Source organism: Seriola aureovittata, chromosome 7, assembly GCF_021018895.1.
Source record: "Seriola aureovittata isolate HTS-2021-v1 ecotype China chromosome 7, ASM2101889v1, whole genome shotgun sequence".
In the NCBI taxonomy this organism is placed as follows: Eukaryota; Metazoa; Chordata; class Actinopteri; order Carangiformes; family Carangidae; genus Seriola; species Seriola aureovittata.
Window position 1 is genome coordinate 322,432 of NC_079370.1, and position 26,124 is coordinate 348,555.

The window sequence follows — 26,124 nt, forward strand, 5'->3', positions numbered from 1 at the left end:
GCCCTCATTCTGAAGATAAAAATACTGAATAAAGTTCAACTATGAGGATGAGGATCAGCAGTTAGTCTGATAAAGTGACTCTCTTACACAGTTTTAGTCTTTTTAGTGCAATGTTTCCCCGTACAGTGATTCATGCTGATGAGGAGGGAAAGCAACACAAAGAGGGACATTTGTACTAAAAAGTGTGTAGTTTGAATTGTATAATTCATATTAGCAGACTGTTGATTTAAAGTTTGAGTGTTATTTTCAGACAGACTTGTAAAAGTGGAAGTTAAATCCTTTAAAGCAGCACACACCTCAAACTCTATAGTGGCTACTAACATTCTTCCAATCATGTTGAAGGAGCAGGTGTCATTTTTTTTTCCACAGCCGGCTGCTAAACAGTAAAGAAATTTGTTTTTGAAATTTGTTCATTAAAATTTTTAATTCAGCATTAATGGCTCCTCAGGTCAGCTGATATGTGTGAACTTTCTTACCTGGGGATGAAGTGTGAGATCATTTATTAAGGCTTGAGTAGGATAATGAACGACTTCTGCGGGTCTTTCTTTACTTTTTGGGGAGAGTTGTGACATAAAAATAACCTGTTATGTGCTAAAATAAGGAGTGATACATTTCAACGTGTCTTTATTGAAGGATTAATGTGTGGGACATCACATACATTACTAAACCTCGGGTTGATCCTCATTTAATTAACCCCTTTCCCGGTGAAATCCCGGTCAGATTCATCATAAGCCTCCTCTGTATAGAATTACACTCTAATTATTAGGCCCCAAACCCTGAGGTGCCCTTGGTCACTGGCCTACAGCTCATGGAATCTGCTAATAGCGAGTCACGGGGCTAATTGGGAGACAGGTAAGGTTACATGTGACAGCAATTAAGCGAGCGCAGGGCCAACTTTATGGCCTCAGGCGAGCCTGGCGCTGCACTCAGGACCCGTAAGTGGGATTTTGTCTTTTTAGCGCTTTCTTTTCCTTTTGGAGAGAAGCAGAGTTGGGAATTACAGTTCCTCTTTTTGTCTGTAGTGGAGATGGGATTATGTCAGTAGCCTGTAAGTTCCTATTGTTTTGTTTGTAGCTGCTCTTGTTGGGAATATAGACGAAATATGATTTATTGATCAGATATTTCGAGGTTCTTTTACTTTACTTACTACTTACTCTTACTTTCCCATAATTTATTTACCTTTATTAGGCCAATTATTATTATTATTATTGTTATTACTATTATAAATATTATTATTATTATTTGCCTACAATTGTTGCTGTTGTTGTTGTCATCATGTGGTGAGCTTTAATGAGAAAAAATAGCCTACATCAACAGGAAGTAAAAATGTTGGGTAAGTGTCATGAAGTTTGTTTATTTGTTTATTTTAAATCTATTGATTATTTATTGAGGAGATTTAATTTGGCATCAGGGGATCAAATGTCTTAATGAAGCAAGGAAAAAATCTCTAAATTGTTGAGTCTAAACTGACTGACTTTTGTTTTAATTTTTTTTTCCACAGCTTGTCCATGTGAGTGAGAGAGGAAGCGCGAGAGCGCGTCTGAACGCATGATCACTCCTCAGACCTCGGTCCCGTGCAGCACGGGGGCGGTGGGACACTCGACCCCCTTGCTGCGATGTTTCTGGAATTACCTTCACATGACAAATCAAGACGCCATATCTGGGGAAATAATCAGGTCCCCGCTGCTCTCGGCGTGAAAAAGCCCATTAGAGAACAACACTGTCACCGTTAATTACCGCAGTGGCCTTTTGTGCGCGCTGGCGGAGGCTGTGTAACACAACAAACCCACAAAATCAACACTTTCCCGACTGCTAAACGATTTAGGGAGCTTACGACTCGGTGAGGAGTTTGACAACTTTTGTTGTTGTTGACTTTGTGGAGCTGAGGGATATTTCACCACGTGATATGTGACCTTTATGGAATATTTAAAAAATATTTATCCGTTATTCTGCAAGATTTTAGTGAGTTTTATTCCTCTGTCACAGCTGAAGAAACGACGTTTGTTGGTCTTGTTGGGGTAAATTAGGATTTTGTTGAAACCAGTCTATTAGAAAAGATCATTACATGCACACTGGACAGCTGACCCAGGACTGATTACAAGGCAGTGCATAAAACGGTTGGTAAACTATGACCTCTAGTCGACCATCCGAGGTTAAAACAATAAAATCTGAAATTATATTTTCAGACAAATCATCAATTTTTATTTCATGTCATATTGGCTCGAAAATCTACTGGAACTAGACAGTTTAGACGAATACACACATAATTTCTTCCCCCTCAAACATCCCCTCAAGACATGGTGTATGCTCTGCTTTGAAAAGTAATTTATGGTACAGTAAATATGCTTTTCTCTTCAGAAAAAGTTCAAGTATCCTGTTGAAAACTTGAAGTATTGGACCTGTATTGGCTTCATAATGAAATCTTGTTCATTTGTCATGAGTCTTAAACTCAGATTTAAGGTGAGCACAGAAAAACATTCCTCCTTCAGCACATGAATGTGAAAACTATTTTCCAGCACAGTGAAGGTCAAACATCAAGAATGAAGCACCAAAACGTAAAAACTACAAATTCCTCCCCTCCCCATCATAAAGCTGCACTTATCGTTTAAACGATAAAACTGTTTGACTGAATAAAGAAGGTTGTAGAGCTGATTAAACTTAATTTTTTGTGTGTATATTAACTATAGGTTTATTATTCCTGGACGCACAAGATGCAGAAGATGTTATTTCCACGGGGGACACTGATGTGGATTCACTTTATATCACAAACAACCGCTCCTGTCGGTCAAACCCATCCTAATCGACCACCGTCCAATCAGAGAGCGCCTTACTTCTTCCCAGACTTTTGGGACCAATCAGGGCCGGCCCTTCATCTTTCACCGCTCCCGCTGAGGGGAGGGGATATGACCTTATTTGGCAGTTATGACCTTATATGGAGCACCGCCAGGGGGGCAGCCGTATGAGGCAGCCTGCTAGTGACACTTTCCCCAAATTGTAGCTTTGACTCTCGGAGACGGGACAGCCAGTCGGAGGGTGAAGTCGGTAACACTCGAGCGGCAAAGATTTGTCCTGCGCTGAGACTGTTTTCTGTTTCAGCTTGTTCCTTCACGGACGATCACCCAGAAGCAGCACTGAGGATATTTCGGCGGTGTGTTGGGTAAATAAAGATCAGAGCGCACACACTGACGTCGCGATCCAGAAGCTCGCCGCGGCGCGCAACAACAAGAGGAACCAGGATTGAACCACTCTCCACGGGACGTTTCCAAGAGCAAACTGGGACTAAAGAAAACCTCCACGTGAAATGCGGTCAGTATTAAATCCAGCTTGTCATTCAAGAGACAGAATTAATCTTGAGTGAATCCAAATGCAGCGTTGAGCGCGACCGAGTGAGAGGCGAAATATTGTTGTCTGTCATATCCTCTGTTGTTTTTCCCTTTTTCAAATCCCAGAGGCGAGCGGTGACTCAGATAAGGGTTTATTTTTACCGCCTACACACTGACTTATTGGACTGACTTTTCCAAGAGGTTACACTCTGAAGAACAACGTGTTTATGGATTGCTGCGCAGCGAGGAGCACCGGGAGTTGTAGGCTACGCTCTTGTGCATCGATCATGTTGATACCTCGCTGTTGCTGTAAACTTTGATAGATGTTTACAGAGAGAACTCAGTGATATAGACCAGCGCTTTGAATAAATACACTCAGATAAACTCAGATTGACCCCGGAGAAGGTGGGAAGCGCTTTTTTTCCCTCCCTTTCTCGTCTTCTTTTTTCCTCCCAAGACGTCAGAACGGATCTCTATCACCGTAGTCTGACTCCTTCTGTGATTTAAACAAAGACCAAAGTGTTTGGGGATAGCATGGCAATGGTAGTAAACCAGTGGCCAGAGAACATTTCTGCAGATCCGGGGTCTCAGCTCCAGATTTGCGGCCAAGAGCCCGGCGGGGCACCGGGGACACCCAACGGTTCCACCCCGGGGAACGACGCACTTTCCGGGGACAAGATCCCCAACGTGGACTGCATGGTGTGCGGGGACAAGTCCAGTGGGAAGCATTACGGTCAGTTCACCTGCGAGGGATGCAAAAGCTTCTTTAAGCGCTCGGTGAGGCGGAACCTCACTTACACCTGCCGGGGGAACCGAGACTGTCCCATCGACCAGCACCACCGGAACCAGTGTCAGTACTGCCGGCTGAAGAAGTGCCTCAAAGTCGGCATGAGGAGAGAAGGTAAGGCCGGTGCTGTGCTCTCTGTGGGGTGGAGGGTGTGATGGATGTCAGTGTGAGCCTGCGGCACGAGAGGCATTTGTTTGCAAAACGTGTTTCTGTGCCCAAAGTTGTGCGTGAGGTTGTTCACTGTAAAATATGGATCTGAACAGGCCGTTAAGTCTGGAAGTCAGCCGTAAAAGACTTTACAGTTTTAAAACAAGTGGCCACCTCCTCACATTGGCCGAGGCTCTTGTTTCCTGTGCAGTTTCACCTGTTTTATGGTTTTTCTAAAAAACGATATATTTGCAACAAAGCGCATTTAAGACAAATGTGGACGCAGATTTGGATTGGAAAGCTTTACTCCACCACACCGATAGATTTTCACTTGCTGGAAGAAAAGAAAACACTTGAAGGCAAATCAGACACTCAGTTCACTCTTTTTGTAACATGTCACATCACACGTGGAAACCAAAGAAGTGCCAGTGAGAGATTTTGTGCGTAAAACGTGCGTCATGTTTTGTTGTGCCTGTTGATCTAAAGGTTGTGCGCTTCTATACAGTTTATCCCTCAGCCACTGTTGTTATGGGTAAATAATCAGTCACCACCTGCGGTTCCACTATGCTTATTTCACATTCATTTACCAAACACACACACACACACACACACACACACACACACACACACACACACACACACACACATATTCACCCCGGCGCGCTCTGTTCTGTGAAATCCCTCCTTTGTCCCTCTATTTTAATTATGCTGTTTGCTCACCGACACCCAGAGCCGCTATAAGAGGATGCCGCTACATTTGTTGTATTGTGCTGGATTAAGAACGGGTCAGTTAGTGCCAAAGAGGAGCAGTGGAAACGTGCTGGTGAAGAGGAGCGCTTCCCTTATTAATTATCATTCAGCACCGACACCCCCCCCACCCCCCCAATTCATGAGAGATTCGATGGTGCATATTTTAAAATGTGAACCAAATGGAGCCCAAACGTCTTTCTCCAAACTGCTGGGCTGGCGGTGATGGGATCTTTTTTTTGTTTGTTTATGCACATTGGATGAGATTACTGTGCTCCCGCCACAAAGACATCATTTAGAGACCCTCCTGAGGCAGCGAGACCCTGGACATATTTTGATTCTCTGTATAATCTCTTTGGGAAATGAATGTAAATGTCAACCCCAGTTTATCTGCAAACTGTGCACACACACCTCCTGAGAACAGGTGAACCTTTCTCCCGCTTTGACCTCAGTTATCCTCAAAAGTCTGAGTCTTTAGTGAAGATGTCACTTCTTTTATTTTCCCTCTCAGAGGACAGAATAGGGTCAGCTGCAGCATCCCCCGCGCGCTGTCTTGCTCAAGGACTCTTCGGCAGGATTCGGATCTTGAAGGACACACAACGACCTCGCAGCCCCTTTGTTCTCAGCCTGAGCCAAAATGTAAATACGGAGACGCTGGAAATACCCGTCCTCCCTATAGAGCGCGGGATGAGATGATCCCTCAAGGGTTCCCGCTAGTGCACTGCTATGGCTCTCAGACTGTCTGTGTGTGTGTGTGTGTGTGTGTGTGTGTGTGTGTGTGTGTGTGTGTGAATACATACAGTCTTACCTCAAGTAAAATACCCGCAAGCCACATAGACTCGCTCGTGCTCTTTTGCGACTGAATGAACCCGAGGACCAAACGTGTTTATTGCACAAAATATCCACCAGATCCAGTCTTACGTTAAAACACTTCAAATGTGACATTATAATTTCCAGCTCGCCTTCGAAATAAATGTTTTATTTCACCGTCAGTGGTTTGTCCTTTACACGTTTTTGCAGTGTGCTCTTAAATCCTTGAAGGCTGCATACTGTTCATGATAAGGTATTAGACTTACTATATTTAGATAATATCATAGCGTGTAATGCTGTGCATATAGGCTGTACTAATCTACACTGCAAAAATATTCATCTTCCCAAGTCACTGAGTCTCTTTAATTTCTAAAAATAAGTAAAAAATCTTTCCTGGAGGCATAAATGATTTCTTTACCTTCAGTTTCAACTAATTCCAAAATTAAAAAGTGTGTATCATGTTGAAAGGAAACCAGAAATTCATTAAAAAAATTTAAAAGAAAGTAAATTATCTCCAAATTCTGTTAGAAATTATAAGATTTTAAAGGTGATCGTCTGCTGACTCCTTCATATATTTTTTTGACTCGTGCTTGGGCGCAAAACGCTTAAAAATGTGAGGCGAGTCAATTTAATGGCTGAGCTCATCTGCTGGTGTGTTTGAGGTCAGTGGGATTAAACGGTGTCCTTAAATCCTCTTTGTCGTCTGACTTCTGTTTATCAGCGATCATTTGTCTACTTAGGACAATTTGTGTTAAGACACATGCACAGTTTTCTACAGCTAATTTTATGATAATTAACCAAACAGAGAAATACAAACAAGAATTAATAGTCAAAAATCGTTTTTGAGGCTGAGAAAGGCAGTGATGTGATCCCAGTGATCCTAATGAATTATAAATAATATGCTTTTGCACTTTCACAGGTGTTCATTTATCCTCAGTTATTTAATCTTGTTTCCTAATCACAACACAAAAATATCTGAATATTTCTGTAAAGATTCATGAATATTTGAGACAAATCCTGACACCATTATTTTATTGTAACAACTACAGTACATTAAACACTGCTGTATCCTCCAATTCAAAGACTGAGGGTGCCAACTGAAAAGTGTCAGGGCTGTTAAAGCACACAGCCACCGGCATCCTCCACAGGTCATACATAAGTCATGTTTCCTTTATATTATTCAAGAGGTTCACGTAAGGTTGTCAAGGGAGACGCGATGTTTACTCTCAGTTATGATCCTGGTGAAATTTGTGTGTGATATTTCCTTCTCTTTTTTTCCCATTTTCAAGTTATTGAAAAGAAATTGTCAAAATAAAGTCGTGCGTGGAAACACAGTTTGTTCAGCTAAAGGAGTTTGTCATGCTCTTAATTATTTAGAAGCCTTTTTTTAACTTGCTTTGAGATGTATTCCATCAGAGCATATAGGTCATAATGTACCTCACATCTGGGCGAAGTGAAAACCAAAATGGAGGGAAAGTGCTGGTGGATGGAACAACTTATGTCATTGTAATTATTTAAAGTGTTGACTGGTTTTGTTCACAAATGGAGTGTAAATCTGTGAGGCTACAAAAAGAGGGAGTTTTTGGATAGCAGAGCTTTAATACTTTAATAGAGTTTCATATCACTAATGCTGCTGCGTGACTTTTCTGTTTAGACTGCATTAATATTTAGCTGCTGAGAAGACACGTTAAAAGTTTCATGAGTGGACCGCGTCAGATTTAGAAGTTCCTCGCTTTCAAGTGAGTGTTTATTTTTTCCAAAGGCAACGTTTGACCTCTTTCTGTAGACCGCTGTGTAGAACATAATATCATTTGTTGGAGACTTTTCTCCGGAGCACCTTCCATCGCCATGACAGCGAACATTACTGCGCCGGCCTCAGTGGGAATCAAGCCCCTAAGACCCTGTGTCATTGTCTCACCGCACAGCTACACAGAACCTCCGCTTGTCAGTGCAGTTTCTAGTCTGAAGAGGAAGCACGGAGGCAAAGAGAATCGGCCTGACAGTTCCTTTGAACTGCAGTGAATGTTTTAATTTTGAAACACTGCACAAGGATGAGCTCCTGACTTCACTGAGGACATAAATACATGTGTGGTTAATGCATGCATACACAATGATAATGTCATCTTGTCTGTTGTGTGTATGTTGAATTATATACCCAGGCAGCTGTTTGCACACAACAGACACACACACACACACAGACAGTTAGCAGAGTGCAGGGATACATGGTCTCAACATCCATTTGTAGCAAAGGAATCTGTAGTACCCACATTCAACACAAACAGTGGGACGGCTGCTGCCTCCTCTGACCCATATTGCACTCTGACAAAATACCAACAGCAGCGGAAAATGTAGGTCAACCAAAACTAAAACATTAATAACAGACAGGCTCAAGTCAAAGTCCAAATGTGTGAACCATCCAGGGGCCTCTCCAGCGAGTAAATACCCCACTGGAGCACTAAAATCTAACAGGCAGTGTGTATTGACTAATCCATACTCCACGGTGGGCCTGTAACAGTGGGCAAGTTAACACCAAAACACTGCGGTCTGGCCTCCTTTGCCTCTGAAAACCTTTACTTATCCCTCCCCAGTAATTTAGCTATTGACATATCCAAAGTCATTACCAGCGGCCTCTCAGAGGAAAATGGCTGCAGCACTGCCAGGCCTCCATTAAAGTGATCCAGTGGAGCTTATGACGTTATCTTTAAGGCCAACTTTAAAGGCACGCAGGTGAACGGATGAATGATGCTGCTTTTTAATGCGTTCGGACACATCAAGGTGAGGGGAGGTGATAACGACCTCCTCACTATACAACCCACAGTATCACTAATGTGACAAAGGTAAACGTAATGTGACCTGCTCAGGTTCATTCAGTCAGTCACTGGAACGTTCTGACCGACTCCGGACTGTTTTCCTGTCACTTAAGTAGCTCAACCTGTTTTGTTTTTCTTGTCTTTCACCTGGGTCACTTGTAATAACACGCAGCCAACAAAGAGGCACAGAATTTGTCAGTCACTGTCAGGAGCGTTTAACCCCCCCGACGAGGCTTCTCCCGCAGTCTGCCACACATTTGTTCTCTGATGCAGCACCGTGGGGAATCTGTGCACATGTATATTTCAGGCATTTAGCTGATGATCTTATCCATGCTCTCTGGGTGGGAGTGTACTAGTATTATTTAGAAGAAGAAGAAGAAGAAGAAGCAGGTGAAACCAAGATGCCCTAATATCAGTTGCAGCAGACTTTTCCTGCCACATATGGAATCAATATTTTTATATTGACTTTTAAAAAGAATACCAGCTGGATACTGGTGAGTCATGTCAGGTTCTTTAAACTCTACTGGTCTCTCTCAAAGCAGATGTGATAGTTTTGATTGTATTTCCTGATGGTAGCCTATTACATCCTCCACATAACCACCATCCCACCTGAACAGAAAGTATGCTATAGAAATATGTTGTTTTATGTGTGTATTTACCCATTTATTTATTTATTTTCTCCAAAACCTCTGAAAAAACATAATATCAAGCCACATTTGACCAGTGGAATGACTGTCATGCAGGCCGGTTGTAGCAGCTCTCTTTTAGGTTCCTTGTTCTAAAAAAAAAAAAAGAAAAGCAAACTACAGCTGAAATTTTATTTTGAATGCTTTGAGCACCAAAAAGTCCACTCCTCCAATTCACCCATCATACTGGCTTGGCAGCAGAAGTGTAAGTGGGAAATATCTCATGATCTCCAAACAATTAAACCAAAAACATATACATGGCATGCATAGGAAAATATGTTTTGAGGGAAGTGGCTCTTTAATGTATGTAGTCCTACTCATAGTCTTAGTCATAGTATGTATTTTTACTGTTGGATAATATTAAGATGAACTAGCTGAAGAAATACAAATGAACCCAGGCAGCAAGGAGCTATTTAAGAAACACATGTACACACAGCTTGATGCATTAATGTCCTCTCCAAAGGCTGTAATCACAGAAAAGACATGGGCTTATCCCTGCTGTGGCCCACTGTGTGGTAAATAAAGAGCAGAAGGGGCGGCGGTGTGTAAGTGTAAATAAGGATAGCACGAATCAGAGTCACTGAGCACGGGGTGAATTTGGTTCACTAATTAATTCAGGAACTGCCTCATCAAAGTCTGAGAGGGAGACTGAGGCAACTGCAAGCCGCACAGCAAAAGCTAGCAAACGTCCTCATGCGAAGCTCCTCTGCGCTCCACGTCTCTGTCGCTCTCTGTCTGTGTCACTGTTTCCCTCCCGCTCCTGCACTGCCTCCGGTTCTTCTGCGCTCTCGTTCTGTTGTGTCTCTCACATTCACGCCCCCTCACCCCCCCCCCCCCCCCCCCCCCCCCCCCCACCCTCGCTCTCTCATGTTCGACACACGACTGGAGACACAGTCAGCCCCTCTTCCACTGTACAGGTGGTTTATTCTCAGTGATTTCTCCATGGATGGGAAGAAGGAGTGGAGTGAGCAACACAAATATCCATTTTGCTATATTCTGTTTCTCGCAGAAATATAAGTTTTGCTTATACCAAGCCCTCAGCTTTAAACACCAGCCTTATTTTTCTTTTTAATTAAGTGTTTCCCTCCAGTGCAGTTACAATTATAACTCACTCATTCATTACTGAACCTTTGGTCCTGTTTTGTATTCAACGCTATGCTCTCAGTGTTTTCTCCTCAAAGATACACCCCATGCACTCACTCACTTTCATACTAGCAACTATTACTAACACTGTCATATTTGAACCTAACTGTTTTTTTGTCCACCTGGGGGCAGCAGAAACAGGCTGTAAACTACACTGACATATTAACACCTAATAAAATTCATATGGCAATAGCAATCATTTCCACATCCAGCAGCTACAGCACAGCATTTAGAGTTGTGTTTCTGCCCACCAGTCCACTGTTCACTCTTGTTTAACTGTTAGCTGCTAAATGCTCCACAGTGCTCATCACACAGTCTCTAACCTTGTCATGTGATGCTGTGCAGGTGGTGACCAGTTGGGTTTTTACAGGATGGACAGGAATTGGATCAGTAAAAACCAAAAAAAAAAAAAGAGCTGAAAGATGCTAAAATTTGTCACTACAATGTGAGTGACCCCTTTCATGTACAAGTAGTCATTTGATCTATTATTCATGTAGAAATATGGGTTATAGCACCACAAAATGTTTCTGTGGAATAAACAGAAGAAGAACTTGTGGACAACGGGCTCTGAAACCACAGCAATACAGTAGCTTCACTTCTCATAGCTTTTTCAAAGACACACTATAAATGCAAAACCATGAGCTAACTGATTAAGACAAAATATTGAAATATAAAATCTTAAGACTTAAGGCTAATGGCAACTTCCTTGTTATTCTATTAAAGTAAATGTCTTTATAGCAGAGTTAGGAAAGCAGGGCTTTCAGTTTTTGTAGATTATGATATAAAAATTAGTGTTTTTTGTAACATATGTTGTTAAGAGTCAAAAGCTCAGTAGAGCAGTGTGTCACAGAACTGCTCCCTGTTTCATTGACTAATTTTTAGGTATTCAAAATTAATTAAATATTTTCCGACCTGTTTTTGCTCAGTAACATCTCTGTGTTTATCAGTGTCTTTCTCTTTATCTCTAACTCTCTCCTGGTTTACACATTAGCTCCTCTCCGCTCCTATCTGACTCCCTGTGCCCTGCTGCAGAGCAGTGACCCGCAGGTCAAAGTTCAGGGCCAAAATAAAACCATGAGAGCCACAGGGATATCACCCTGGTGTCACACACGCTGCCCTCTGAACTGGATCACAGCCATGCACATATGCAGTGACACACACATATAGGCGTATAAAATCTTTCCTTTACTCCCAAATCTTCTTTTCACTGGGTATAAAACTATGTTCTTTTTAGCTTTACAGCCACGTGTTTTAATATTTTCTTCATTTTACAGTCTAATGCTGTAAACCCCTCTCATGCACACACACACACACACACACACACACACACACACACACACACACACACACACACTCTCTCAGTTGAGCTGAGGCACTGGAGATGTGGAGACGCAGGCGCAGGTTCATGCAGGGTAACGCAGTTATTTTTCGCTCTCCAGTGGAAGCATTAGAAATGGAAAAGCTACTTATTAAAAGCAACTATTAGACTGAGCCAAATCTATTATGCGTCTGTGTTGCCCCGGCACCGTGACCTTTTAGTCCAAATGTTGATAGGCCTTAATTGTATTTAGCTGCTGTAATTCCACTAACAGTCTGACCCAGAGGCTAATCCAGGGCAGCCAGGCAGCGAACCGTGCTCTTTGCCAGCTGCCATTTGCTGAAGTGGCATTTTGAAAGTCGCAGCTGAAATGTCCCATGGTACCTCTGTTTGCATGCACTTTCCTCCTCTCCCTCATTCCCGTGCCCTCATTTCATGCCCTACCTACACGGGCTGCTGTTTTGTCTTGGGTTTTAGGGATTTGTAGCTTTTTTTAGTGCTTTTTCTGCCCTCAATTTGGAATCTAAGTCACTTTTGTTTTTGTCAAGAAAAAACAACTTTAGTGTATTTTTTTCCTTTTCTAGCTGTTTTCCCTTCTTATTGTCAGATGATAAGCTCAGTCAGTTGCATTAAGCTATAAGCCACTGTGCACCAATTAAAAAGCAGGAAACAGATTATAGCAGACACCCAAATCTGACTCTCTCCTCCCACCCCCCTGTCATTCTCTATCTGTCTGTCTCTGACCCTGGTTTCCTTTTTTTCCCTTATCCTCAGGCATCTGCTTCTCTCTAATGTCATTTCTGTCTCTTTGGCTCTCTGTTGCTGCCCTCCTCTATGTCAAGATACTACATCTCTGTCTCTACACTCTGTCTCTCTTTCTCTCTATAGCTTTGGACCTTTCCATAATCACCCCTCTTTCACTCTCTCTCTCTCTCCCTTCTCCTTTCCCTCTTTGTTTCTCTCTCCCTCGGTCTCGTCAGCCAGCTGTAGGCGAGGAAAAACAGAGAGCGATGTGTCTCAGTCGGACGTACTTGACTGCTCTGCCTCTCAGCCACGAGTGACCCCCACAATGAGGCTTTTGAAAAGTCAAGTGGATCAAGTAGATTTGCCACCATCTGCAGGATTAACCACTAATCAATATGAGAGCAGATTAATAGCTGTGAAATCACAAATCAGCCACATGAACAGGGTCCCAGACAGGTTGCGGAATTTGTGGCACGTCATTGAATTTTTGATGAATTTGATAAATTGTCCGTGGAGGTCAGGGACGTTGTGTTTCAAAGCCTGCTAAGTGCATCAGTGATAAGACCAGAAGTAGTGGAGACCAGACTGTAGAAGTTTCCTTTTTGGATGAAACACGCTAACAAGCTTGGACAGGGTGACAGTTTTAGGTCGTGGAAGTGCACAGACTTAGATATGGACAGTCAGGGAACAGTCTTTCGAGACTGTCTTCCCAAGGAATTCATCCAACTGAAGCATTTCAGCAAGTGGCCCCAAACAACACCTGTTTACATTAAAGCATCTAAGCCCTCTAGCGGCCGGAGGAAATGTGACTGTTGTCCACCGTGAAAGCAGGAGGTCAGGTGACACTGATGCAGAGTGACAAAGTCTGTGTGGAGAGGAGATCTGAGACTCCTCCCCAAAAAAATGTTAACACAGGAGGCCGCTGTTGGTTTCAGCCAACATTAGTTTATTTTGACCATGATGATCGCTCCCTAACTACGTAGTTATTATTGTTGTGACCACGAAGATGGACCCTAACTCTACGCTCAAACCTAACCAGACCTTAACCATAGAGTTGTCAAATCATAAACCAGCTTCATTTTGTCAACATTGATCTGTAGCTGTTTTGGAAGGCACCCCTGATGTCCGTGCTGATAGGGACAACTTGTTGAGTCTCTCTCAAACCTACGTCACAGTAACTTCTCTGACTGACATCGACAGCACTGCACGGTTTAACAGTCTTTCACTTCACACATCCGAGCGCCTGAAGAGAACATATTTGTCCATATTTGTCGCCTTGCTCTCTGGACTGCTCTCAGTGTCGCCGCTCAGAGCTGTGTTTCATTCACCTTTTGATTGTGAAATCCTGCAAAGACAAGACACGTGTGGCTAATCTGACAGCTGTCCTCTGCAGAGCAAGACAAGAGCTGCAGGAGCGCCAGTGACGAGGAATGTCCCGTTGTGCAACGTCGTCTTTGTGACAGGCAGCACCTCCTCATAGCTTAGCCCAGCGAGACCGCGCTGTTTGCCAAAGGAGACCACATTCTTTTCCGGGAACACGGGTTGACACAAGTTCACAGGGAAAACTAGTAGTTTTGAGGTCAACACCTTTTGTGCAGAGGTATTTCTTCGACACGCAGGACAGGCTAGAATTAGGGGCAATTTTATAATGCTCTTGAGTGATTTGACCCCTCGTTTTTCAGACGTGCCACGGTGCGTTCAATTGACACAGCTGCTGCTTGTGAGGTGACAGGTGATGCAGAGTTAAAAGCATTTTCCAAACCCCCTCCTTCTCCCTTTTCTTTCACCCCTCTCTCTCTCCACCTCCTGCCTCCACCTGTCTCTTTATGTAAACCACTGCTCTCTGTCTGAAGACTCATCTCAGGCTATATTCAAACAGATTGAACTCCACACCTTCTCTCTCTCCCCCCCTCCACTTTTCTCTGCCCTCAATTCTCAACTTATCACAACTCACTCTCTACTTCTCCACCTTATCTCACCATTTCACCCTTTTACCTCATTTTTTTTCCCTCACATGTGCCCCCCTCCCCCCCAACCCCCCCGCCCCCCCTGCATTTTCATTCCCTCTCTCTCCACTTTCTCACCCGCTCTGTGTAACAGTAGATGGAGTTATTAGTCAGACAGTGGGGATGACTGAACAGGTGTTTTCCAAATGGGCCTTTGAGCACTCGCCGCATCATCATCGCTCCACACGGGGGGGTTTGGGCATTTGTGTGTGTGTGTGTGTGTGTGTGTACAAGAGCTTGGCCTCTGCATGCTCTTTTTGCCTCAGGCTGAGCCATTTGCCAGTAGAGGGAGGGAGGTGGGGAGGAGGGGGGGTGTGACCGTACGTATTCATGTGTGGTGTGTGTATGTGTGTATACATATGCGGGTGCATAACATATGTAGGTGTGAAGAAGTGTTATATCTTTACCAGCTGCTGCTCGTCATTACTCATTGATGCACAGCAGCGGTGCAGAATGGCCTCGGCTTGGCCACTTTCCACCGCTTCACTGAAAAGACGAGCGCTGACATATTTAGGAGTCAGAGAAATGTTCCCGTTTCTACACTTTTCGCCCCTTCGACCCCATTCTTCAGCCCCCACGCCACCACCCACCCAACACATTTGACACGCCCAATTTACTTCTTTCTTTTCTGTCTTCGTCTCGTCTCCCCTCCGTTTCTCCTGCAGGCTTTTAAGTTTCACTCCACTTTCCATGCAGGCTGTATAAGAGCCATTTGGATGTAAACCAGGTTTAGGTGTATCACATACTGTTACAGCAGGCCCCCTAAATCATAAAAGTGTAATAAGATCCTTATGGCAGATATTCACTTTCTGTTCAAAGTTGTGGGCCAGACTGAAATGAAGACTTATGCAAAGAAAGAAAAGACAGAAGCAAGTTCACATTATCATGAATTAAAAGTCCAGATTTACGCATCTGAACTCTAATTTCCATTTGTCTTGTTTTCAGCTGTACAAAGAGGGCGCACATCAAACTCCCAGAGCAGCCCGGGACAGTACCTGACCAATGGCACCGACCCATACAACGGTCAACCCTACCTATCCGGCTTCATCTCTCTGCTGCTGCGTGCAGAGCCCTACCCGACATCTCGCTACGGGGCCCAGTGCATGCAGGGAAATAATCTGATGGGCATCGAGAACATCTGTGAACTGGCGGCCAGGCTGCTGTTCAGTGCTGTAGAATGGGCCAAGAACATCCCCTTCTTCCCTGACCTGCAGCTCATGGATCAGGTGAGTCGACCGCTGCTGGTTGAATATTTTCCCAACTTTAAAGGAATAATCTGACATATTGAGAAATAGACTGGTTTTCTTTCTTGCTGAGAGTTAGATGAGAAGATTGAACCAAGCTCATGAAGCTACAGCTAGCAGCTGTTTAGCTGAGCATAAAGACAGGGGAAACAGCTAACCAGGCTCTGAGTTTATGTGAGGGAAAACCTCATAGTGACCAGACTCCAGGAACACACTGCACCTGGCTATTATCAGAAACAGAGCCAGGCTAGCTGTTTCCCCTTGTTTCCTGTCTTTATGCTAAACTAAGCTAAGCTAGGCTAAATGGTTGCTGGTTTTAGCTTCATATTTTATACCATACAGATATGAGAGTGGTATCAATCTTCATATTTCCTAAAATGTTGAACTTTTCCTTTAATGAAGCATGACTTAAAGCAAAAAAAGGAGTTACATTCCACTTTTCTAATGAATCAAAACCAAAAGAAATTTGTATCCCAATGAAAAAACACAGCTTTCTGAAACCCGCTCACACTTTAAAAGAAGAAGATAAACCTATAAACTAATGAAGTCTTCTGTTGGCTCTCACTCAGTGGCATATAAAAAGAAATCAGCTCTGTTATTATTCACTGAAGGCAGAAACAGGCACTTGTGACATTCAATATGGACAGACATGACATCAATCCTGCACATGCAGATTTACACCAGCTGTATGGTCCTGGCACAGAGTAACTGCCTGACCTATAAATATTCACATGCACCTTGGGCGGACATAGTCATCACAAATATGTCACGCTATAGTTGCACCATATCATTACTATATCATTAATCTCACGTCGACATGCTGGATATATCTGTCATCTCTCTGCTTCAGTATTGTACCAGTGGTTCTATGATTTCTAAAAAAACAAAAAAAGAAACACTTTTGATTTCAAGTGTCTTGTAACTCGACTGTGTGTAAAATCCTACAGTGTGCAGCGATATTACCCAGGGTAAACAAAGTAATGTGAATGCTTCAAAAAGGAATACTTAGCTAACCGTCATTAGAAATGTTGCTACAAAGGTGGGTCACATAAGGCTGCATGCCAAATTGCAGTACATGTCAACACCCTGTATATATATATCCATGTTCCTGTTTCAACTTGTGACTGCTGTTCCTCATATAAAAGTCATGATTTGGAACAGTTGAGCTCCTTGGCACATTAAATCATTTTGCTTTTCCTTTTCCTTTGAAGCTTCTTTCTCTGCTTTTAAAACTCATTCCATGTATCAAAGTGCTGACTGTGCAGCTCTTCTTACTGAACACAAATAATGCTAATTGGCATTAAACTCATCATAACCCAATTTAGCTGTAAAATATTCACTTGTTCGACTCGTCTTCCTTGATACGGTGACCAAATACTGACTATCGCCAAAGGTGGTTCGCATTATTGGATGTTAAGCGCATCTTGTGTTGCTTTCTAATTGCAGTTTGGCTCCTGTTAATGCAAGGTGTAAATGAGATCTACAGCCTAAAAGCACTTGAAGAGTGCAAACTCTTATTACATACATTTTAAGTGAAATTGATTGGACCTTGTAAACACACCTTTAGTATTTGAATTGTCTCCATTAGTTTAGTATTTATGATTGAAAATGAATAATTGCCTCATAATAGAAATCTCAAATCCAAATCCGAATTTATGTTTTTGAGATATCCTGCCGACAGACGAGAAGGAGTAAAATTTCCTTCCTGTAATAACAACTCTATATTACCTGTATTCTAGGTGGCACTGCTGCGCATGTCATGGAGCGAGCTCTTCGTCCTCAATGCGGCCCAGTGCTCCATGCCGCTTCACGTGGCCCCTCTGCTTGCAGCGGCCGGCCTGCACGCCTCGCCCATGTCAGCAGAGCGTGTGGTGGCCTTCATGGACCACATCCGCGTCTTCCAAGAGCAGGTGGAGAAGCTGAAGGCCCTGCAGGTCGACACGGCTGAATATTCCTGCCTCAAGTCCATCGTGCTCTTCACATCCGGTGAGTTTGAATGAAGCACGTCTACGCATTAACAGAGGAGAGTCACAGGGAATGCATGACATTTCAGTGGGATTTTGGGTCTGTAATGTGACTTTGAAACAGGCTATAACTGTAGGTGGATGTAGGTGGGCAATCAAAAGTTCAAACATGATTAGAAATCCATTGTAGTAGAAGTTCGGATATTATATGTAAGGATACTCATACCTCATTTGTCTTCTTTTAAACCAAAGCAGTCAGATCATGGCTCTACTAAAGTGAAATATTGTCCTCTGTCTAGAGACAATGGCAACGTTTTCATGTGTACTCATGTAAATGTCTTATGGATTGACAGAAGTCATGTAAAGTTTAATGTCACAATATAACAATAACCTACAATCTCACATGAGTAACAGTTCCTAATTGAGCCCAAGACTGAGCTCTGAGGGAACAACAGGACAAACCTCAAGAGAGGAAATTCAAAGACAAATCCTGCCAGATGGCTCAGGGTGCCTTCGATGTTGCAGGGAAAACATACCAAAAGAAATTGATAAAATAAATGAAATACAAGATTTCATAAATAGTCCACAAGTAAAGGTCCAGGTCCTCACTGTGACTAGAGAAGAAAACCGGAGGTAGATTAGGACTATAGTAGACCGAGAGTAGGTCAATGCTTTCACTTGTTTTTTCCCTCTACACGAACTTAGACCCAAAGAGGATTATGGGAAGATTCTGATGTCAACAAAAACATCAGCAAATTTACTAGTGCTCAGGCGGAAAGGGAGGAATTAGCAGACCAGTGAGCTGACTTCCGCTGGCACAGGAACATTCTGTTAACTGGTTTATTCACGTCAACACGGACACTTAGTCGCAGGCTATCAAAGCACATGTAAACAGCTTCAGCTGAATTAGACAAATGACCAACAGGACGGTTACGCAGCGCGTTTAAGCATCATAAATCACTAGGGACAACAACAACCAGTGAATCATAAATAATACATGTAAATCCATGTCATTGGGCTTGTTTGTTATTATTAGCATTATTGTCTCTGTTGTACAGAAACAATATAATACTAGTGTAGACATTATATACTTATACTGCTGTTGCCTTGTCAGGCAAAGGTGTTGCTGTTGCTAGCAAACATGAAAATACTCCCATGCATCCAGTCAGCTGTTAATATACTTTTTTTCTTTTTTTTTAATTTATGCTAAAATCTAATTCATGAAAAAAACAAGCAAATTTATATTTAATATGTTGCAGACTTTCTTCTTACGTTAATAACATGTATATAATTTTACATGTCAGTCTCATGTCTTAATTAACACCCCAGTCACTTTTACTAGGTCGGACATAGAAACATTTTCATAACACTTTGAATGTGACACTAGCTTTAACTGAATGCCATCAGATGAACATAAAGGCGGCAGCAGCACATAGTGAAATGCAAAGAGATTAAAATGCGCAAGTTGCATCCTCTTAATAAGAGCACAAAAAATGTATCACTCCATAATCGTCTCCTTTGCACATGAATGAATAAATAAATAAATAAAACCACTTCAATGACCCAGAAAACACATTCCACTGAATGGATGTCCAGCAAAAAGCTTTACATGCAGCAACTTAGTGTCTTGTAATTCTCTGCTTATGCATAGTTGGACATTATAAAATAGGCAGCAGAAATCTCCATCTAATAAAATTCATGATTCAACTTTTTTTTAGAGGCTCTGCTGTGACAAGAGGAGGCGAGCGTCCCTCACACACATGATTGTTGTTTATTAAGGCTTCAATGCCAAAATGAAAATGAATGAAATGAAACTCCATCAGTGATTCACGTGATGAACATCCATCATGTAACAGACAGATGATGACAGATGTTCATGTGAGCGTTCCCTTTTGTTTGTCCTGAAAAGGCCCGAGTGCTGTGAGACAACAGAGCAGCAGAGAACCAAACTCCCGTCCATGACTGTAAATTTACTTGATCATTTAACCACAGAAAAAGAAGTTGCTCTAATGCTTTAGCCCCAAGAATAATTTATTCTCTCTGCTGTGTTGAAATTCAGTTTGAGCTCACACACACACACACACACACACACACACACACACACACTTCAACTGTTCTTAACCCGCAACCTCCTCACCTCCACTGAGCCTGACCGAGAGGTGACCTCTAATGCTGCAGCAGATATTGTCTCATTGGCTCCATATGTAAATGCTGCTGCTACAGTCCTCCCGCTACTCAGTCATGGTCTCTGCCCTCCATGAATTTGACTGTAATTTGATCGCTCTCTCATATTGTAAAAGGCAGCTATTGACCCTGTGAGTAGCTGCTTGTGCCTCATTTAATAGTAAGCTTTTACCTGGACTGTTTACCTTTTACTTTTATCTTTGATTGTCCTGTATTTTACTGAGTTTCTGTGGTTAATATTTAAAAAATATTTGGTGGGAAAGACTTACGGACAAGTATTTTACATTTACATTTATATTTACATTAAACATGGAAGCTAGTTTAGATAGAGACATGCATTCTTTTAATAGATACACACATGAGCCATTATGTTTATTATACTCAGTAAAAAGGAAGATCTGCTAAAATTTCCTCCTTATGATATTTATCTTGTAATCTTATATTTTTTTATATTACAGCTAGTAGGACGCATGACAAAGAAATGCTGCTATGCTAGCAAAGCTATGTCGTTTGTATCCAAAGTTGTTTAAAAAAACACGGGGCACTTGAGCCTGACACCCTCACCGTGTTGCATTATGTTTCCCCACTGAGCCACACACGAGATTAAATCAAAACATAATGGTTTAAGGAAACCCATGAGATAGGCATTGTTGTGATACTGCTTATACACAAACCCTGTTGAGGTTTATCCCAACAGTCACTGGGCTCCAGTGCCAGCCAAAATACTGTCACATCTGTGATACTTCACTGAGAGATCATGCTTCGTGACCCAGGGGGAATCGGATGGTGAAGAAGCCAACACAGAGATGTCTCTTGTCCGTGTTTTTTTATTGCATTTTCCCTCTTTTCTCCCTTGCATGGCTTGTCAGATTCACTCTGCGTATACCTAGCATCTCTCCTCCAATGCACGTGGGTGGCTGCGGATCCACCTCTCCTTTCTCTTCCCTGCTTTCATCAGCCATCTCTCCTTCATGATCCCATCTATTATTGAAACCAGTCATCCACCCCTCCTCTCTAAGCTCCCCAAACCCAGCCCCAAGCCCAGCCCAAGCCCCGGGCCCTACGCCCCCACCATGGGAGTTGAATTATGTATGGTGGGTTTCAGTGAGACAGAGGATTCGCCACAGCCTCGACCATGACCTACATAACCCCTGTAGCCCTGAGCATCCCATGTGACTTCCCTGTATGCGGGCAGATGTACCCATATGTAGACTCGTTGCAACAAAAAAAGAAACCCCATGTCTTGCCAAGAGACTCCAGAAGACAATGCACTTAGTGAAACGTGCAGATATTAACAGAAATTTGAATGTAACGGAGGCAGACATGCGCGCACACACACACGCATACAAAGACAGACCCGTTAATAAACCTGACTCCTGCTGACCTGGTGGGATGAGCTAACAAGCTCAGACAATCACCAATCGTCTCTCACCTCCCTCTGAGTCCCCTCCCTCCACTCCCCCTGTGAAGCCCAGTCCCATCAAGCCACATCAGAGAATGGGCATCTCAGTCCTGCCACCCTGATCCCTCACCCCCACTGACCCGGTGTGTGTCCAAGGATCAGACAAAAGAACACGGCACTTGGCGTGGAAGGGCACCCAGAGAGCTGTCGCTTCGGCACGCGAAGTGGTTTCAGTCGCACGGACAGCTTTGCTAATCCTAACCAGGCAGTGACCGCCTTGTCACGCAGGACCAAAAATGGCGGCGGGACAAAAAAACAGTCCGAGCTGCTCACCGAGCAGAGGGGAATACAGCCGACGTGGGGGCAGTTATTCACCCAGAATGATGAGAATAGTGGCCGCTGGGGGGGGGGGGTTGACACGCTCGATTAAAATATGAGGTAAATTCAATTTTTTTGTTGTCGGGAACCCAGCATGGCAGGGTTTACGCAAGGGACAGATCAAAGTGCGAGATGACAAAGGGGACCTACGATGCAAGATGACAGGCTAAAACTTACGGGCCAGCGCTTTTAGACTAAGAGAACGAGCTTGAGAAGAAATTGCCCTCATCGAAAAACCTGTCTTCCAAATGAGGGTTCACTCAGGGGGCAGAGTCAAAGAGCACTTCCACTGAATGTACAGTATGTGGCAGAGTACAGTAAAATGTGTCTTTGTTTTGAGTTCACACATCTCTGACCTCCTTTGCTAAATCCCCTGTGCACTCCTCCTGCACACAGAGGGTGTGAAAAGTATCGCGCACAGTGTTACACACTCTCTCGTTTGTGCGAGACTCTTGCCAAGGCGGGGGCCGGCGGGAGGGGAGGTGTGAGGAGGTGGAAGGCAGAACATGACCTCCAGCTGAGGGAAAGAGGGAAGGCTGTAGTGTGCCGTGAACACAGACCACAGGGGTGTAGTGGATACGTATCTCTGCAGTGACAACCTCCATTTCCTCAAGTCTCAGCGAGATCTCTCTGACTTGAGGAATTTGTGAGGAGAAAAAAAAAAAACAGTCGGCTCTTCATTACATGTTATTATCCCTCTGTGTGTCATCCATCCCATCCATCTCTCTCAGTCACCTTCATTAGATTTAATGTACAGGACATCAAGACTTTACAATGAGCCACCCACATTTAAAGAGCAAAATCTCTTAAAAAATCCAAGCCTCAGTTACTGAACATCCCAACGGGACATTTTATCTTTTGTCCTACACAGTACAGCCCCTTTTCCACTGGTCAAAAAACCTGCTAAGACTCGCTAACATCAGGCTTTTGTTTGCAGTGGAAAAGAGAATAATCAACATTCACACCCCAGTCAAATGCCTCTGCAGCAGACACGGGTATTAACCGGCTCCGAGTGGCATTGATGTAAACACAACACCCGGGTCAACATGCTCATTTTCTCCCCTTCTCCGAGCTGTGACGTCTTTCAGAGCACAAACACTGTAAATGGACACCTGTCCAGCACAGAGCTGTTACAGCAGATACACAGCAGCTACACTGCACTCGGAGGTGAAGGAGTGAGCTGCAGCCCTGAAATAAGTCTCAAAGAAACACAATCACTGATCTAACGATTGTGATTGTGTCATAGACACACAAGTCATAGAGATCGTGAAAGACCGCAAACTACGATTAGTTAGGGTTTGTGTAATCCGACAAATCACTGTCACAGTCAGGTGGGAATTTAAAGCACCACGATCAAAAGACGTGATGTGCACTCTGGTCCCAGTAGGATTCAGTCTCCTTCCCATCACTGGCATCTCCACTTTTTATGAAGAAACTGGTTGTTGCTCATATTTTTGCGATTCTGTTTACTTTGTTGAAGGGTTCATTCAGACAACATAAAGAGGATTTTGTTTGATCAAGTGATAAACTATAAATCTTTATCTCTCTTCCTCCCTGCTAGATGCTATGGGCCTGTCAGACGTCGCCCATGTGGAGAGCATCCAGGAGAAGTCTCAGTGCGCCCTGGAGGAGTACGTAAGGAACCAGTACCCCAGCCAGCCAAACCGCTTTGGACGCCTCCTCCTCCGCCTGCCGTCCCTGCGCATTGTCTCCTCTCCGGTCATCGAGCAGCTGTTTTTCGTGCGCCTGGTAGGCAAGACACCCATCGAGACACTGCTCCGCGACATGCTGCTCTCGGGCTCCAGCTACAACTGGCCCTACATGCCCACCGTGCAGCGCGAGCGGCCCATCTCCCTCCACTACAATGAGAACGGGCCATGAGGAGAAACATCCATCTGAATACACTTATCCATCCACCTTTACTTCTCTTCATTCTCTGCATTCAACTTCTCAGCTTTCCCAGAGGAAGCATCTTCCTTGCCATTCCGCACAAAAATCCGCACTGACGGTACAATCTGTCACTGTCCCGGTTACACAAGCCAGCCAATCATTCACCGTGGCCATTGCAGAAACTTGGTGGCCCCGCTGCAGTCCCTGACTTGATGGTGTAGTCTACATTTGAGATGTGGCATGAGATGGACAGGTTGGTAGAACGGGTTATTGCACAGTTCACCAGCGGGTCTGTTGGACTCACTTCAGATGTCAGTCTCAAACCCCGAGCAAACAGGGGCGGCAAAAGACAAAACATTTGCTCTATCGTTGGTGCTGTTCCTACACTTAAAGAGGCTGTATACAAGCATCCCAGTATGGCGAATACTGAATAAGGGCTTTGCCAATGGGACTCTACAACCAAGAGCACAAGGCCTGATGTATATTTACCAATTTTTGAAAACAAAACCAGAAGCCATTAAAAAAAAAAAGACAAATGCCAAAATGTCTTGGACTTTTGCAGAGGACGTTTTATTGTGTGTGTTTGTATTAGCACTGTTTATATGGAGAGAAAACTCATGATTGTGTCCATATGTACAGTATATCGTTGATTCATAGGCATCTATAGCATATTAGGGTTCAATGGGAAAAGCTCAGGTTCAAAGGGTGGGTAGACAGACAGACAGACAGACAGACAGACAGACAGATAGTCATGCCAATATCAGTACAAGTATAAAAAAGATGAACCCAGCTAAATTTACACTTATCAGCAGCCTGTGCCAAAGCTGAGAAACGCATATAGTTAAGATTATTTTTGCGGTAGTGTTGGTGATGAAATTTTAATGTTTGGTTTGTCTATAATTTGACTATATACTTTTTTTGGGTCTCAGGGGGAGAGAAGGAATTTGTAAAAGAGAAATACAAATAAAAGCTTAGGCACTTGCTTTATAGTCAGAACCTACACTTATTCACTCCTGTAAAATCCCAGCACTGGTAGATTCTTGCTACCCGTCCATCATTTGACCGATCGAGCGTTTTACTTATTCAAAAAGCCCAAAATTCAAATTCTAACTCCTGACATGATGCTATCACAGGAGCGACACAACTCATCCTCATTGTTGTTTTTCAGTCATGATTGTCAATATTGGACCTTTTGGACTGGGGTGGGGGGCATTTTACAAAACTAGCTGTACTTGCCTTAGAACAAAGATTTTGTCACTGAACATTTATCTTATGACTGTGCCATAATCTCTCGTTACCTGTTATAACAGGTATTATGTCCTGTCAGGAGAGGAAATGAACTCATATGATGTAAAAATGAAAACATGTGCACATAAAGTCACAGAAAAGCGATGCAAAACATTTTTTTTTAAATGCATCAACTTATAATATCAAGAAAAAAATCTTGTGAGAACAGATAGTTCTGCTTTAACATCATTAGCACTTTCATTTTTTAGACCTCATGCAAGTTCTTTTCCACTTCCTGATGATGTTGTCATATAGGGAAAACCCCCTCGACTCATGTCATTTGAGCTTATCGTACCGATACTGTAGAGAAATGTATCACTAACCTCTGAAAACCTCAGTCTATGTTACAATATTATCCCAGTTGGACTTATGACTGTGACCTAGCTTAGGACTATTTGAAGTTGTTTTTTTTTTTCTTCCCGTTGGTGGAAGCGAGTTTGTTTTGACAACCTGTCTCACATTTCCAACATGGCACTGTGCTATCAATGTCAAGTCATCTGGGACCTTAGGAAGCTGTCTGTTGATTAATGAATTCACAGAATATGAGTTTGTTTTTAGCCCCTCTACTTTTGTTTGAAAATATGGATTATCCATTAACTGAAATAAAATTCTGTTGTTCACAGTAAGTTTTCTGATGTCTTTTCCTGCTGTAAATTTAGAACTCAAATCGGTGCATACAGTAGATATGTGCTTCAGTTTTCATAACCATGATCTAGCACTAACTATTCTTATTATTTTTGTTAACATTCACACAGTTGTTGCAAAACTTTACGTAAATGTAATATATGTACATACATAAAATGTCCATATATAAATATATGTACATGGAATATATATATGGAACTGGAATTTCATACATTGACATATGTGTCTAGCCCATACAAATCTGTATATGAATCTATATATGCTTAAATTGTAGACATGTTATGTAAATAGACAGAGGTCAGGAACTGCAGTTAATGTTCACAGCAAACACAACTGTGATTGTTGGTGACAGACAGGCTGGTTTGGGTATTTCTCAAACTGCTGATCTCCTGCGATTTTCACACACAACTGTCTCTAGGATTGAGCCAAAAACAAAAACCATGGATGGAGACACCTTGTTGATGAGAGCGCTCAAAGGGGAATGGCCAGACCGGTTGGAGCTGACAAAAAGAGCTATCAGGCTGCCAGACTGAAAAAACGTAGCCTGGACTGATGAATGTGGATTTCTGCTGAGGCTGCAGATGGAAGAGTCAGAATCTGGCATCAACA

The 26,124-nt window shown here is 43.0% G+C and overlaps 1 protein-coding gene across 1 annotated transcript; it reads left to right on the forward strand.

The window, feature by feature from the left end:
* The first annotated feature begins 1,539 nt into the window (after window positions 1–1,539).
* Window positions 1,540–25,496, forward strand: nr2f5 (nuclear receptor subfamily 2, group F, member 5). Its single transcript, XM_056381862.1, has 4 exons — window positions 1,540–4,224; window positions 15,467–15,747; window positions 17,505–17,751; window positions 23,255–25,496. The coding sequence occupies exons 1-4, from the start codon at window positions 3,858–3,860 to the stop codon at window positions 23,572–23,574; spliced, it is 1,215 nt and encodes a 404-aa protein (XP_056237837.1). The 5' UTR covers window positions 1,540–3,857; the 3' UTR covers window positions 23,575–25,496.
* The last annotated feature ends 628 nt before the right edge of the window (window positions 25,497–26,124 follow it).

Bases quoted from the DNA above. Each gene is read 5' to 3' on its own strand.
- nr2f5 (XM_056381862.1), top strand. From the start codon at position 3,858: ATGGCAATGGTAGTAAACCAGTGGCCAGAGAACATTTCTGCAGATCCG. The intron at 4,225-15,466 runs GTAAGGCCGGTG...TCTTGTTTTCAG, and splicing joins AGTCGGCATGAGGAGAGAAG to CTGTACAAAGAGGGCGCACA. The intron at 15,748-17,504 runs GTGAGTCGACCG...CCTGTATTCTAG, and splicing joins ACCTGCAGCTCATGGATCAG to GTGGCACTGCTGCGCATGTC.